Source organism: Hyperolius riggenbachi, chromosome 1 (genome assembly GCF_040937935.1).
Source record: "Hyperolius riggenbachi isolate aHypRig1 chromosome 1, aHypRig1.pri, whole genome shotgun sequence".
In the NCBI taxonomy this organism is placed as follows: Eukaryota; Metazoa; Chordata; class Amphibia; order Anura; family Hyperoliidae; genus Hyperolius; species Hyperolius riggenbachi.
In genome coordinates, this window is record NC_090646.1 from 474,664,175 (window position 1) to 474,681,558 (window position 17,384).

General features: G+C 39.9%; 1 protein-coding gene across 1 annotated transcript in view; it reads left to right on the forward strand.

Moving 5' to 3' along the window:
- The first annotated feature begins 16,046 nt into the window (after nucleotides 1-16,046).
- Nucleotides 16,047-17,384, forward strand: part of LOC137527577 (olfactory receptor 12D1-like) — a 33,503-nt gene continuing 32,165 nt past the window's right edge. The window contains exon 1 of the mRNA XM_068248211.1: nucleotides 16,047-16,244. Within this exon, the coding sequence (XP_068104312.1) occupies nucleotides 16,047-16,244 (198 nt within the window). The remainder of the gene's footprint in view (nucleotides 16,245-17,384) is intronic.

The following is a 17,384-nucleotide window of genomic DNA, read 5'->3' on the forward strand; positions in this document are numbered from 1 at the left end:
GAGCCCATGCAGGCACAGAAGAACCGACCCCGCCGGCGAGTCGCCCATCATTGTGGGTGACCAGCGGGGACACCGAAGAGGACTGAGGCTGTAGTGGGCTGGAAGAAGTCCCAGGTGAGTAAAAAATAGAATATATTTTTTTACATCGGAAGTCCTTTAACCACTTAGGTCTATCTGGATGGATATATCTGTCCAGATAGCCTGCCCTGCTGCAGCTGAGGCGGGCACGCTCCCATGCATGCTCCTGCTGCCTCCCAGTGGCCCGGAGATCAATGAATGGGAACTAAGTTCCCATTCATTGATCTATGTCTTCATAAGAAAAACGAAGGGCTTCTCTGAAAAGCCGCGATTTTTCTATGTTTCACATCATCCCTTCAGTTCCTGTAAGTGAGAGCTCTCGCCCCAAATAAAATCTTTAATAAAAAAAAAATTACAATAAAAAAAAACGCAAATTGAAAAAAATGCACCTTTATTTCCGAATAAAATATTGATGACATACATTGTTATAGGGACATAATTTAAATGGTGTAATAACCGGGACAAATGGGCAAATAACATATGTGGGTTTTAATTATGGTAGCATGTATTATTTTAAAGTTATAATGACTGAAAACTGAGAAATCTAGCTTAGCTGCAAATGCCTTCCAAAGTACATCTAACTGTCCATCAGGGAAGCTCATAATCTAATACCTACCAGGTCACAGTTTAATATCGCTTCCATAGTCTAACATCAAATTTAGGGAGAATCAGTTGTCTTACTAATTTGTTTTGTATTGTGGGAGACAACGGAATTACCCAGAGGAAACCCATACAAAAAAAGGGGAGACATTACAAACTTAATGCAGATAGTATCTTGTTTTAGGTTCAAACCTTGAACTCTGCAAGAAAGGAGTGCTATCATTACACCACTGTGCCTCCCAAAATTAAACATGCCTGAAGGAGGTAAAGCTAGAATACTGGCATTTAGAAAACATGGCAAATATGTTTTGAAAACACAAATAATATTAATTGAGTTGAGGATTAGTTCCACAGTGTGCATTGCAATCTCCTAATGTCAGATAATTAATCCCATAGGGGATAATTATATACATACATGTATTTAAATAACTGTTGCTTACTGAGATATACTGACATTGAATGGATGCTTATTTGCAGACATATGATACAGCAATATTTTCAATATTTTAAAAAGTAACATTTAGTCTCTATCTTGCTATTTTCGGAGAGTAAATTTAATATTAAAAATCATTTTCTAACAACTTGTTAACCTTCTTAGCAGTAATCCAGAGTCAGGTTCGGGATGGAAATCCACAGCTCAGAGGGGTAATCCCGTGCCTAAGTGAGTTATATGCTGGAGCTGCTGCAGATCTCTCTGTGGTATGTTTTTTTTTCTTGTTTTTAGATTCTAAAAGCGTGTGAAAAAATTGCACAGCTTTTAGACCCTAAATCTGGAAACAATCATAACGCCAGGGAGGTTAATTCGAAGGTATGAACTCCTAGCAAAAGCGATAAGACAGACAATGCATTTTGAAATGTATGAGGTTGCTTGAGATAAGTTTCCATGTCTTATTTTTGAGCAATCATTGGCCATTGCCAAATATTCAGTAGAAGTTCATAAAACAAATAACATCAGACAGTGAAACATATAATTGATGTTTCCTCAAAAAATGTTCAAAATTCATCCTATGCATCCAAATCCAGAGCTGTGCAAAATATATGTAAACACATACAAATAAGAAGTACATTTCTTCCAGAGTAAAATGAGCCATAAAATACTTTTCTCCTATGTTGCTTTCACTTACAGTAGGTAGTAGAAAACTGACATTACCAACAGGTTTTGGACTATTTCTCCTTAGCCTGTCTCACTTACATCTTACTTGACCTCATGATCTCCTCATGAGTGATTCTCAGGGTTTTCTTTATTTGCAAAAGCACTTAGTGAATGGCAGTTTCTCCGTGCAACTGCTAAAAAAAAGTATGCAGGGAGCAGGGAGTCAGACCAGCATCTTTATAAAAATCCTTTTCAAGGGATGTCTTTATAAAAAAAATAAAATAAAGGCCATGCTGATAATCCCCTATGAAGAGATGGAATAGACCGAAGCCTGTCATTTCTGTCAGATTTTTACTACCTATTGTAAGTGACCGTAAGATGGGAAAAAAGTAATTTATGGCTCATTTTAATGTGAAAGAAACAGACTTCTTATTTGTATGTGTTTACATGTATTTAAAATTTTACCATTTTCATGATAGTGGTCCTTAAAATACGCTGATAGCAAAAAAAAAAAAAAAAAAAAAAAAAAAAAAGGAATTTTTCATATGATTTTAATTATTATCACAAGCACACAAGGCAATGTGGTTTGTAAAATGTCCATTTCTTTACACCAGAATGTTTTGTACCTTTTTTCCCGATAAAAACAAATAGCACTAAACAATGGGCAACAGGTATGAACATGAACTGGTTGGTGCCCTCACAACAATACTTTTCTACATTCTCCTAGGGCTGTCCTGTGGATGGCAGATAGCTAACGTTTCCTAATTTTAGAAAGTTGCACCTTTGAGTCCCCTGGGTTCAGAAATCAGTGCAACTGGCAGATAACAATGGCTGCCTATTTTAGCTGAGCCTGGAGAGCAATTTATGCCACTGATATGGGGGACATGGAAGTGCATTCTGCCAAAGTTATCTAGTTGTTGTCCACAGGCTATGTGAATAGAAATAATTCTATCCTGGCACAAATCTCTCCACATTTAGTTTTATATGCTTGTTCTTAAAGAGGAAGAATGAATTTCCTCTCCTAATAAGCAGATAGTTTCAAAAAATTTCCCCCTTAATATGTTGTTGCTCATTCTCTTAAATTATGGTTTCTCACCTAATCTCAATTTCAATTGGCTCCTGCTCTTTCTACCCTGGTTTCCTTTTTGGGTAACCCCGATTTTCCTTCTGCCCTAAAGAACCATCAATCCTTTACATGGTGGAAAAATCATTACAGCCAATAAGTTTTGGATATCTGATAAGTTTTCTTCCTTTTATCACTTTCGTTTTACCAGCTCTATCCCCTATGAGGAAATGTTCCGTTACTGTCAGATCAAGCATTATTTTCAGTCATTGTACAATCCTATCCCACAAACTCCTCTTTGGCCTTTTCAGGTCATGTATTACACCCAAGGCCGTAGTAGAGGTTCTAGCTCTAAAATTTAACAACTGTTGATTGGTGTGGGCACAGATAATAAACTACCTTATATGTTACAATAGGAACATGACATTGGTGAGGAATTTGATCTAGGTTCCTGGTCTAAAATTTGGGCTAATGTTGCTTCAACCTCCTACGGTGGTATTATACCCCGATGAAACTACATAGAATGTTTCCCTCAGTTTCCCCTCTTTGCTTTCGAAATTGTAATAGTGATGGGTCATTGTCCCATATCTTCTGGGATTGTAGAGTGGCTCAAGAGTTTTGGGCTCTTTGGGATGACCTAGTGTTGCAGATATTCTCTCTCAATATTCATATTACCAAAAAACAAGCTTTGTTATTTTTTCCCAATCCGCTGATCCCAGGTACATTTTATAAATTATATAGGCACCTTGTGTTATCGGCCTTATGGGCTATAGCTTCTAAATGGAAAACTACTACTCTTTCTATTTCAATGATTACTTACAGGATGAACAGTATTAAACTCTCGGACAGATTGTTTTATGCTTTTATTGAGAACCTGGATAGATTTAATGCCATTTGGGATCCGTGGACTACCTATTGCGAGAACTTGAACTTGAATATTTTTCCTTCTACATCCTTCACGAGCTCCTTAACTTATATGCTTCAGAATGTTTGGAAGTTAGATTTGATATCTCCTCTTGGTCTGCTGAATTGTCACCCCTCTGCTTTTTTATGTTTTGGTTTATCAAATTTCCAATTTATCATGATTGATTGTGCCTGACTTGTTTATTAGCATTGTTACTTGTTGGATTTGAATAAAGCCTTTAAATATTAAAAAAAGAGGAAGAATGAAGTAGACGTGACAGCAAGATTCTGGGGCAAAGAGGGAGATATTTTACAAAACAAACTGCCTTATGTGAGTGTGACATTATTTGTTGTAATAAGTTATGATACATACTTTTTTTTTTGTTAAAAGTGTCCTTTAACTTTTGCCCTTACAACTTACCATCATTCTGGATACAATTTAAGAGCAGCATGATACCATAGCTGCACATTTACTTGGATACGCCAGTTGGAATATTAAGAAAACTGTTGGAATCCGAAAACGACAGCCACTTATTTTTGTAAAATAAACACAAAAAAAAACATTTACTGGGCACCACTTGAGATGGTCAATGAGATGATAATAATTATGCCTGTATGCAAATGTAATGCACATTGAAGGCGGTTTGGAATTGGGTCAATTCAAATCAGTAGGAAGCTCATTTGATTGGCCCAAATCTAAGCTGTAACAATTTTTTTTGAATTGAGATTCAAGCTGAAACTAGCAAATTTTTTCTCCACAAAAAACAAAACAAAACAAAACAGCAGAACAATGTAGTAGCCCTCAAAAGGGCTATTCGGGGTGCTTTCACAGCATGTCAGTCAGCAAGGAACAACAAAACAGGCCTAGCTGACTTTCAGTATCTCAGCAATGCTTTCTTCCCCTTTCTCTCACTACAGCAGCTGGAAGACAGAATGAAACATGGCTGGCGCAACTGCATTTTATAGTGGGAGTGGAGGTATGTGAGGGAGTGCAGGCTGATTGGATGCTATGGCCCCAATTCACTAAGCTGTATCAAACACTTTATCAAACATTTGATAATTTACCTCATGAGTAAAATCTAATTCTGAATTCACTAAGGTGTTATAGATTTATCCAATGATTTATCAATAAAATGTTCAACGAATCTATAACACCTTAGTGAATTCAAAATTAGATTTTACTCATGAGGTAAATTATCAAATGTTTGATAAAGTGTTTGATAAATCTTAGTGAATTGGGGCCTATAATATGTGTCTGCCGACTGTGAGGTAAGGAGTCAAAGTTTAGCTCAATGATGATGTTTAGGGGGTGGGTTGAACACGCTATGGGCTCGATTCACAAAGCGGTGCTAACCCAGTTAGAGACTTTAGGCATGATAACCATTGCACCACGCTGGTGAAAAGCCAGTTTAGGCGTGATAAGTTTAGGTGTGATAAGTTTAGGTGTGATAAGTTTAGGTGTGATAAGTTTAGGCATGCTAAGTTTAGATAAGTGTAGATAGCGTGAAAAGTCCCGCATGCAAAGCAGCGCCATTAAACTCTATGCAAAGTGCACCAGACTTTGCTAGCGCAAAACTTTTGATCAGCTGTGCACTGCGGTGCTAACGCAGTTGGTGCTTAAACTTATCATGCCTAAACTTATCACACCTAAACTTATCATGCCTAAACTGAGTTTATTCGTGATAAAGGGCTTTTCACCAGAGTGCTAACTGTTGGCACCGCTTTGTAAATCAGGCCCTATATGCTCGCCGCCCACCGAGGATGCGAATAGCTGATATAGGAACTGTCCGCCGGCGAACCATTCAGGCCATCTCTACTCCCTTGTCATCTTACTCCACCACCTGCATCATCTGCAGTCGGGGCCAGTTAGCGCAGGCTCAGTTTGCCCTGCTCGCTTCCCCATCATGCTCCTGCGGCTGGGAGAATTCTGTGCCTGCGCAGATTTTTTTAGGGGAAAATTGCAAGAAACAAATGGCAAGAAGCCCCAGGTATGTATACTTTTTTTTATCCTTACCCATCTCAGGTTTACTTTACGTATGGGCTTAGATCAGGTAAATGATTAATGCATTATTGATATCGATTGTATGCTGTTCACAGTTGTCTACAAGTCCACGTCATGCAATATTAACCTAATTGCTGTTAGTTACATGCGTTTTGATGTAGTACAACATCATGGCAAATGGCTCTGTTCCTGTCTGCATGATAATTGTTCATTTTTTTTGTCATTCAAAAATGATCAGATGCATGAATGTTATCTCTCTTTCTTCCTCTCTACTCTCTAGCCAACTTGACCAGTTTACCTGAATGTGTCTTGAGATTAAGTAGATTATTTGCCTTAACTACAAGGATATATGGGCTATATTCAAATTTAAAAGAATTTATGAGAGCAGCATCTTACAGTGTTAATATAAGAGGTGTGAAAAGGTCCATTTATCTCAAGCCAAGTACCCACTACATTTTAGTGGCAGAAATACTGTTTTTAGGAGCTTTTCAAATCATAATATAAGCCAAGGAACACAATAGCAAACTATTAATGGCAATAACTGATATAACTGGAGGAACATTTTATTAAACACATACTGGAGTTGTCGTTTGATGTTTTTTTCTTTGAGCACTTCAACAAGAATAGAAAACAATTGGGATTTTTTAAAAATGATTAATCTAGTATGAGCTGCCATATTTGCTAGCTGCAAAGGTATTAGAAAGATGACTATCCATCAGCAGTATGGTTTTGATACTACTGGGTGATAGGTAAACCCTCATATGAATTTTTGTTGGCACTCAGTATTGGGAGGCATTTTTAGATTCTCAGAGGCCACAAATGTGCTGCTATTTTATTTCTTTTATTATTACTATGAATTATTTCTTTGTAAAGAAGCATCATCTTCCCTGGTGCTGTACAAAGTACAATATATACCACTGGGGACCATAAATACATACATGGTTCACACACAGTCCAGCGGAAACATTCAGCAACACTAGTACAAAATACATAAATTCTGTGCGTAGTTCATAAATGGTATCAGAGGGAACCTGCACACCAACACAGGAAGCCTCAATATTTCTCTCACTTCAGGTCCCCTTTAAGTAAATATTTAGAATACTGTAAATTACTTGTCCTTCTACTTCTATAAACAAGAAAAGCAGGAGAAGTGTAAACCTTTACTGACATATCGAAAATGGTAAGTTTAAAAACTTTAGGATAGCCACACAAAAATCCCTTAAATAAAATTAATTAAAGATTACATAATGAAAGCAAAGCTAAAATAATGTCAGCCTAAAGGTGGCCACACACCATACAATTTTTAAATATCTGTTCGATTTAAGAATTGCAATCAATTTTTCTGACTGATTATAACATTTCAAAAATCTGACACACGTATGTTCAATTTCCCCCCGAATTATGATAAAAATGATTGGAAACTCTGACAAAATTGCTAGGGTGTGTATATTAATAAATTGACAATCTAACACACACCATACAATCTTTAGAGAGATTGAAGAAAAATATCTAGCATTCCGGATCGATAAAAATCAAAGAAAACTGGAAATCCAATCGGATTTTTCAGTCAAAAGCAAAAAAAAAAAAAGCTTTTGATTTTTTCGGGAGATCCGATCGTTTTTATCGAATTGCTGTAAAATCGGATCATTTTATCGTATTGTGTGTGGCCACCGTTAGAGGAACATTGCTAATAATACATCTATAACAATGCTCCATACTTAATTTTGCAAATCCACAACAGTCCTCATGGCAAGATTGATGTTTTTATGATCCAAATGACATTCAGATTTGTTTCTTTACTTTCCCCCAGATGTTCATCTTTAAATTGCTCAATTTAGCCATTTTTGATTCATGAACCTTCTAGCAACAATAATAGAGCTCTACAATTCTAAATACCTTATTTCAGTCAGGATCTGCAGGCAGTATGCTGGCCGTATAGCTTGTGAAAATGAACCAGACAAATATTATGCTCAGAGATTTCATAATGGCTGGATTTGAAATGCCTGTTCACTTTAAACATTTTTTGTTTTTTGTTTTTCTAGTGATTTACATGTTTACAATTTCTGGAAATGTTCTAATTATAGTACTCTCATCACTGTGTAAGCAGCTTGGCAAACCAATGTATTTTTTCCTTAGCAACTTGTCCGTGTGTGAAATACTTTTGACCACAAACATTGTTCCTAACATGTTATATTCACTACTTGTAGATCAGGCAATCACTTCCATTATAAAATGTTTTGTACAATTTTATATGTTTGGAACTTCTGCTACCACAGAATGCTTTCTTCTGGCGGTCATGTCTTATGACCGTTACTTGGCCATTGCCAACCCTCTTCGCTATAGTTCCATCATGAATGAAAAGCTCTGCATTATCCTTGCCACGGCAGTTTGGCTAACTGGTCTGATTGCAACTTTAGGAACAATTATACTTATGAGTAGACTGGAGTTCTGCAAGACTAATATCATCAATCATTTCTTTTGTGACCGAGAGCCTATCTTAACTCTGTCCTGCTCAGACACGACTGAAGTTAGACTTGAGGCTCTTATATTTTCATTTTGCATTACTTTCTGGCCCTTTATTGTGGTTATCTGGTCTTACGCTTCAATTATTCATACTATTGTCAGAATGATTACAAAGAGGGAAAAACAAAAAGCATTTTCAACCTGCAGTTCACATCTAATAGTGGTGTGCATGTATTATGGATCATTAATAATGATGTATGTGGTGCCTTCTAACAGTTCATCATTTAATGTGAATAAAGTGTTGTCTTTAATGTATACTGTGGTGACCCCATTGCTGAATCCAATCATCTACAGTTTTAAGAACCAAGATCTAAGGAACGCACTAAAGCAATGCATTCAAAACAGGTCATCATATGGAAAAAACTGAACACAAGTAAACAACGCAAAACTTTTAAAAACGTATAAAATAGAAAGCATGACTATGTATAAGTTACATAGTGCTGTTGCTAACCTGGTGGAACAGTTACCTTATATTGAAGATTTTCACACTGGTGAGTTCTAAATCCACAGCTGCACTTTCATAAATCGGAGCCCTAATCTGTAATTGTGTGACAATTTTGCACAATCTATGTGAAGGTGTACCCAATATCTGGAGCTCCCACTTTAGCAATGGGATGACTAGAAAAGTACTTGACCACAGACCACCATTAGGGAGAGTAATAAATACACACTCTATGCTGTCTAGTTTATTACATTTCATATGGCTGTCTGTATGGTAGTTGAGACAGTGTCTTTTTCTTGGGAAAGGGGAAGGAAATTTGAGTATGGAATCTGATGGTGATCAGCTATCATGGTAGTTTCCACTTCCAATCAAGAGGATGTCTAGCAAGCAAGAGGATGTCAACATCTGCCCCCACCCCCTGCTTCCCCCTCTCCACAAAACAGAATAGCCTGTTTCACAGAAAGAAAGGTATGCATATGGGGATTGATAACAATGAGTGTACCAGTGGTTTTGCTTCATGCTTGCATTTTTTTCATGTAATAAAATATGAACTCTTTAGGTGTATAGTGTATGTAGTGTTTAATATAATATAACAAGTGTATTTATATATTATAATGTATCCTCTGAGAATTTGTCTCCATTTTCACACTTTCTGCTTGTGTTTAGCTGAAGAACTGCCAGAAATGATTACTAATAGTGGCTGATAAGGAAACATAAATAGGATAATGTAATCACCTCCTTGACTTTGGATTCAGAGCTAAGCTTCCCCATGAAGAATAAAGTGTTGTGTTTAACTGTTTTATTACTGTACTGCTTTCATTTTTTCTGGTGGTAGGTATTATGCTGTAAAGAATATTGTAAAGCAAAGAAGACATGCTGAATTGTATGCCATTTTAATATGACTTGGACCTTTTAAACTTGTTCTCCCCCAAGCACTTTTTAAACTCCTAGTCTCTTATGCAGCTGGTATTACCCAGCAAATTTGGAATCCAGTGAGTGTGAGTCTCTGCTACCTGAGAAATAACAGCCCATGTGGTTAATTATGGAGCACTCTGAAAATAGGGGAAGCCCCTATCTTCTACAAAACACCCTTGACCAATGTTATGGACAAAGAGTTCTACCCCACTTTGCACTAGGGGAGGTGAGGATAACTACCCCCAACACATATGGTGATAGACCCAAACCAGTGATTTGTAGTGAAGTGGAATCTGGAATTTATGTATTGAATTAGAGATTAATGTTTTAACCACTCGAGGACTGCAGTGGTAAACCCCCCTAAAGACCAGGGCAATTTAACTAAATGGGCCACTGCAGCTTTAAGGCATAGCTGCGGGCCCGTACCACACAGCACACAAGTGGTCCCCCCCCCTTTTTCTCCCCACCAACAGAGCTCTCTGTTGGAGGGGTCTGATCACCCCCCCCCCCCTGTGTTTTTTTTATATAAATATTTGTGTGGTTTTTTTAATAAAATATGCTTATTATGTTTGCGATGTCCCCCTGCTCCCTCCCTCCCCCCGCCAGCCAATCAGCATGATCAGCTGTCATAGGCTTCAGCCTATAACAGCCTATCACTCCCCAGTGTATGGAGGGGACAGTCGTGTCCAGAATCTGTTTGTAGTGGAAACAGGCCCATACAATCTTTTCACAACATTGCAGTTGGATTTAGGAAAGGACTTTCATTTGACCTTTGTAGACCTTTCATTTTTTCTTCTTTAACCATTCTTTGGCACAATAACTTATGTGCTCAGGAACATTGTCTTGCTAAATGATCCTTCTGTCTCCTGAGATTTCGTTCATGGACAGATGTCCTGACATTTTCTTTTAGAAATAGGAATGGTCAGTGAGATGAAAATAGTTCTGAGTTTTTAAGCTGCATATATTTGCATACAGAATTTGCATAATCTCAGATTTTTCTCTCTGCTGTTAAGTGTTCTCATAATGGTGAACGCACAACTTTTGACAAAGTAAAACAGGCTTTCCATTGTTTAGACATTACCCTGGAATTCCTTGGTAAACTTTTGGATTATTACACACACACCTTGCAGTTACAGATATCTTTGAAGGTTGACTGTTTAGGGTGAAAACACTCTTGAATTTCCTCCATTTGTGTACCTTTTCCTCCATCTGTCTGACCCTTTTAAGCTTATAGCTTACAGGAATAGGAAGAAAGCAAGAGATAAAGCAATGTGTAAGCTGTATATAAATGTGGTGAGTTCCTGAGTCATAGTCTATAAGTAAAAGAGCTTGGTTGGAGGCTGAAGGGAATGTCCTAATTTAGATTGTATGCTTGTCTGAAAAGGTGAGTTTCAAGCAAACTTAGGCTTCAAGATTTGCAAAATGGTGTATTATGGAATGGAATTGTATGATGCATAATGCTCTGACTGTAGCATAATTCATTTTCTTAAAAACACACTCTCATGAGCATTATTTGAACAGTATTGTACTGAGCATGGTGGTGTGTTGACATAAAATGGTGAGAAACAGGTAATCAACAATAGGAGAGAGACAGACCATCATAACACTTAAAGGGGTCTTTCCCTCAGAGAAAGTGTGTAAAAAGTCATGGAGTCAGTGAGTACAGTCGCTTCCACTATCAAAAAGCACTGATACACTGGGTAAATCTCTGCCAAAAAAAGGTCTAGCCCCAAACCACAACTACATCAGAAAACAAGTTTCTGTGAGTCAATAGCTTGCATGATAGGAATCTCACAGGACCACAGATTCAATCACAGTCTTATAATTATCACAATAAACAAGTTGCTGTATCAACCATAAGGAGATGTCTTTGAGATGCAGGTTTGACAAATCGAGTTGGAGCCAAAAAGTCATTTCTAAGATATCAGAGTAAGAAAAAGAGGCTTCTCTGAGTCAGAGCCGACCTTTGGGGGTGGCAAGTGGGGCAATTGCTCCAGGCCCCACGCCTGCAGAGGCCCTGCACCCTCTGCGGCGGTGGGGAGAGCGGGCATAGTAGGTAAAACTCACCTGTCTTTGCCAACTCTCACAGCTTCCATGTCTTTCCTCTCCCAGGATCTGATGTATTGGTAACAGCGCCCCCTGTGATGACGTCAATGCATGTCACCACAGGGGGCGCTGTTACCAATGCACAGATGGGAAGGAGATGGAAGCTGTGAGCATTGGCGGAAGAAACGTGAGTTTTATCTAACCTGTACTGCAGGGCACCTACCTATCTAACCTGTACTGCAGGGCACCTACCTAACTAATCTATACTGAAGGCACCTATCTAATCTATACTCCGAGGCACCTATTTAATCTATACTGCGAGGCACCTATCTAATCTATACTGCGAGGCACCTACCTATCTAATCTATACTGCAGGCATCTATCTAATCTATACTGCGAGGCAACTACCTATCTAATCTATACTGCAGGCACCTGTCTAATCTATACTGCGAGGCACCAACCTATCTAAGATATACTGCGAGGTACCTATCTAATCTATACTGCAGGCACCTATCTAACCTGTACTGCGAGGCACCTACCTATCTAATCTATACTGCAGGCATCTATCTAATCTATACTGCAGACACCTATTTAACCTGTACTGCAGGGCACCTACCTATCTATTCTATACTGCAGGCACCTATTTAATCTATACTGCGGGGTACCTACCTAACGAATCTATACTGCAGGCACCTATAATCTATACTGCGGGGCACCTACCTAACTAATCTATACTGCAGGCACCTATAATATATAAGTTTAAATTTTGTGTATATCCTGCGCCTATGGAAATTGTCAGCGGCTAAATGGACCAGGTAAATCCTCCAATACCTTAGTATAAAAAAATTTCAAGTAGGAGGTCCACAGCGCTAAGTGTAAAATTTAAACACCTTTATTGGTAAGAATAAATTGTTGCATTGACCTTAGGCTAACTTGAAGCACCTTCCCCCCTGTACATCCCTGTCACACACAAACACTCACACAATATCACTGCAGTGAGCACTCGTACAAAAATGTAAAAAAGGGATCCCAGTAAAAGATCAAGGCTGATAATAAAAAGGCTTTTGTTTCCAAAATGAATGAAGTCCACAATGGATTAGAATCTCCGTATGTATATATACTGATAGCGTTCTGCTTATGTGATAGTATACTGCACCAGTTTCCTCCGCAGTGGGTGAATCCTTGGGTCACTGTTCTCCTCTCACCACATCTGTCACTGGCCTTGTGGAAAGGGGCGAGGAGTCCGCTGATGCCGCCGGGTATGGAGAGCACTTCCGTGTGAACGCCGCTACCGTCCTCTGCAGCTGGACGGTTCCGTAAGCGGCTTGCTGGTTACTTGCTGGCTTGGGCAATCCCACAGTGATGTCACTCTCCTACCTATAATATATAATCTATACTGTGGGGCACCTACCTATCTAATCTGTACTGCAGGGCACATACCTATCTAATCTATATTGCAGGCACCTATCTAATCTATACTGCGGGGTACCTACCTAACTAATCTATACTGCAGACACCTGTAATCTATACTGTGGGGCACCTACCTATCTAATCTGCACTGCCGGGCACCTACCTATCTAATCTATATGCAGGCACCTATCTAATCTATACTGCAGGGCACCTACTTAATCTATACTGTGGGGCACCTACCTATCTAACCTATACTGGAGGCACCTACCTATCTAACCTGTACTGCGGGCACCTACCTATCTAACCTATACAGCAGACACCGACCTATCTAACCTATACAAAGTGTGTGTTTCCACAGTGTGTGCATGTGTTTCCACAGCATATCTGTGTGTGTGTGTGTATCCATAGCATATGTCTCTAGGCCCCGCATATGACACTCGCCCCAGGCCCCGCGTACTCTAAGGCCACCTCTGGTCTGAGTCATTAAACACCACAAATGGACTACTGGAGGGTAAAAAAAAGTAATGGACTGTTTGATGACGTAGCCTTAACATCTATTCTAAAGTTTATCGTGCGGGATTCTTGTAAGCCATTAAGTAGGTGAAAAGATGGTTCCTCACTCCTCAGTAAATGCCAAGAACTGTCAGCCATGTAAAAGGATGTGTGTAATGGTCTAGGTCTGTTTTTCTGCATCCAAAATCACTGACCTGTACAGAGTGAGAGAAAACCAGAAGCAAAACGGTTACCACTGCATGCCATAGCACTAAGCAGTAATTTCTGGTATGTGCCCCTGCCTAGCTGGTCAGAGCTTCATTTTATATAGTTATTTATCTCATCGGTTTAATTCTCACCTCAGATTTGCTTCAAGTAGAGAGGAACAAAGGATAAAAGAAGAATACAAACATTTAGAAATAAAAATGAGGAAAAAGGATAGTAGTATACAGAAGATGATAATGCATACATGTAAAAAGGTTGACTGGGTAATTATGGGGTTGGGTGAAAACTGTAAATTATTGCAGATAGTTAGAATATAAAAATAGTTAGAATAGAATTGTACCCATATTCATTTATAGCCTTCCCTAGCCTAGCTCTAACACTAATCCTCACCTACCCATGCCTAACACTAAACCCCTCTATTTATACCTAACATTAACCTCCTACCTTAGCCTAACACTAACAACGTGTGACAGCTTATCACACCCCACTTTCTTACTCTCATTCAATTATTGAGAGTTTGGCTACCCAGGGACCAAATTACCCCTACTCCTGCTGCTAAGCTGGGGTTTCACCATTCCAGCATGCCCAGTGCAAAAATTACTCAGGCCCCATCATGACTGAAAATTACATTGTGGTCTATGGCAGTGTTGTATATTCTGAATGATACCATTAGTCTGAAGGCATTAAAAAGCCTCCAGACTAATGAGGGTATTATCATCACTAAGGCAGATACGGTTGGAGCCACAGTGGTTATAGACAGGGCCCAATACATGCAGGAGGCTATGCAGCAGTTGAATCAGGAGGGTCATTACAAATTATGTGATAGAGACCCCACTGTGGAAATACAGAGAAAGGTTGAGTTGTTGATTTAGCAGGGGGTGGAGGATGGAATTCTTGATAGCCAGACTGCGGCGTACTTGTCCACAGAGAATACCCAGTCACCTATATTGTACCTGTTACCTTAAGTGCGCAAAAATTTGGACAACCCACCAGGTCGCCCGATTGTGTCTGGCTTGGGGTCGGTCCTCTACCCACTTGCAAAATATGTGGATCATACATACTCTGCAGGACCTGGTTTCTATTAAAACGTGTCTGATTGATGCAAAAGATTTACTGTGCCACCTGCAGAGGATAGAACCTATTGCTGTGCTCACTGGATGTGCAAAGGCTTTTCATGTCTATCCCTCATGACGAAGGGATGCAGCGGATTGAGGAGAAGTTGTTGGAAATAACACTCCCTAATGACAAAATCTTTTTTTTTTTTTGATGCACTGGAATTGATTCTGGGTTCAAATTATTTTCGATTCCTCTACAATTTTTATATTCAGTGTCAGGGCTTGAGCATGGGTTCGCTAGTGGTCGTCTTTGTTCCTCATTGACTTGGAGAATGACACGTTCATCAACCATGACTGATATAAATGTTGTGGCTTTTTTTTTATGTTGTCAACAATATTCTCATCCTTTTGATAGTTCTCAGGTTTTTTTTGAGTTAATGGTGGAGGAGGCTAATGAGGCCCATCCGACCATTAACCTCTTGAGGACTGCAGTGCTAAACCCCCCTAGTGACCAGGCCATTTTTAATAAAATAGGCCACTGCAGCTTTAAGGCTAAGCTGCAGGGCCACACAACACAGCACACAAGTGATCCCCCCCCCTTTTCTCTCCACCAACAGAGCTCTCTCTTGGTGGGATCTGATCGCTCCCCCCATGTTTATTTTTTTTGCAATAAATATTATTGTTCGGCTTTTTATAAAAAAAACCTGTTTCTTTAAATGCCCTCCCTCCCTCCCCACAGCCAGCCAATTATGGCGATCGGCTGTCATAGGCTTCTGCCTATGAGAGCCGATCGCTCTCTTGTCCCCCAGGGGGACAGCCGTGTCACACGGCTGTCCCCAGTGCAGTGCTGCTGCTGATCGCAGGGCTGTACCATGTAAATAGATGGCGATCATGCCGTCTAACAGTCTCCCGAGCGGCAATAGCCGCTCGGAGACTGAAGGCGGGGCGGAGCTCTACCCCCCAAGCAGGAGATGCGCGCGCAGCCTGTGCGCGATCTCCTGCAAAACAGAGCCCCAGGACTTTACGCCAATCGGCGTTAGGCGGTCCTGGGGCTACCACCATGGCCACGCCCATCGGCGTGACACGGTCGACAAGAGGTTACATTCACAGCTGAGTGTTCAGCAGAATCCATCAACTCTTTGTATGTAACCATTTTTATTAAAGATAGTCAGCTGAGCATGAAATTGTTTCAGAAACCGATGGAATGGAATAACTTACTCAGGACGGACAGTCTCCATGCGTCGTCAGTGAAAAGAGGAATCTCTAACGGGCAATTTTTGAGGGCGCGTCATATCTCCTACAAAATTGAGGATGATGCCATTGCATCAGAGAGTCTCATTAAGAAAATGGTAGAGAAAGGGTTTGATGAGCATGTCCTTCGACAAATCAGTTGGAAGGTGAGGGGCATCGACAGACACTCTTTACTACTTCCAAAGGTAAAACACATGTCTAATCGGGTGTCGTTTATCTGAAATTATAATCATTTGTCTGAGCGGGTCCTTTCTGTGGTGTGGAAATTCTGGCCAATCTTGGGTCAAGACCCCACTTACAGTAAACTATTCAAAGGTACGCCTGTGTTTGTGTACTGCAGAGGCAGGACAGTTAAGAATTGGATGAGCAAATCTGATATTGGTCAGGAACCCAGAGTCACTGTCCCTGAAACTAGGAGGGGGACTGTAGCTTGTTTCAGTTGCAATTGCTGCAACGCCATCATTAAGGGTAACTTTATTTCCCATCTGTCTACCAGTGAGAGGGTATCTGTATGAGACAGATATTCTTGCTTAAAGAGGTAGTGTTGCGAAAATTTTAAAATGTAAAACACATACAAATAAGAAGTAGATTTCTCCCAGAGTAAAATGAGCCATAAATTATTTTTCTCCTATGTTGCTGTCACTTACAGTAGGTAGTAGAAATCTGACATTACCAACAGGTTTTGGGCTAGTCCATCTCTCCATAGGGGATTCTCAGCATGGCCTTTATTCTTTGTACAGACATTCCCTGAAAAAGATTTACATAAAGATGCTGGCCAGCCTCTCTGCTTGCTGCACACTATTTTAGCAGTTGGACAGAGCAACTGCCATTCACTAAGTGCTTTTAAAAATAAAGAAAACCATGAGAACCCCTCCTATGAGAAGATGGGCTAGTCCAAAACCTGTCGGTAATGTCAGATTTCTACTACCTACTGTAATTGACAGCAACATAGGAGAAAAGTAATTTATGGCTCATTTTACTCTGGGAGAAATCTACTTCTTATTTGTATGTGTTTTAAATTTTAAAGGGAAGGTTCAGGGTGTAATTAAAAAAAATACAAATACAAATCCACTTACCTGGGGCTTCCTCCAGCCCGTGGCAGGCAGGATGTGCCCTCGGTGCCGCTCCGCAGTCTCCCGGTTTTCTCCGGTGGTGCACCTGACCTGACCAGGCCGGCTTCCAGGTCGGGCTCTTCAGCTCTCCAACATGCGCCTCACGCCGTCGCACTGACGTCATCGGATGCCCTCTAGGCTGTACTGCGCAGGTGCAGAACTACTGCACCTGCG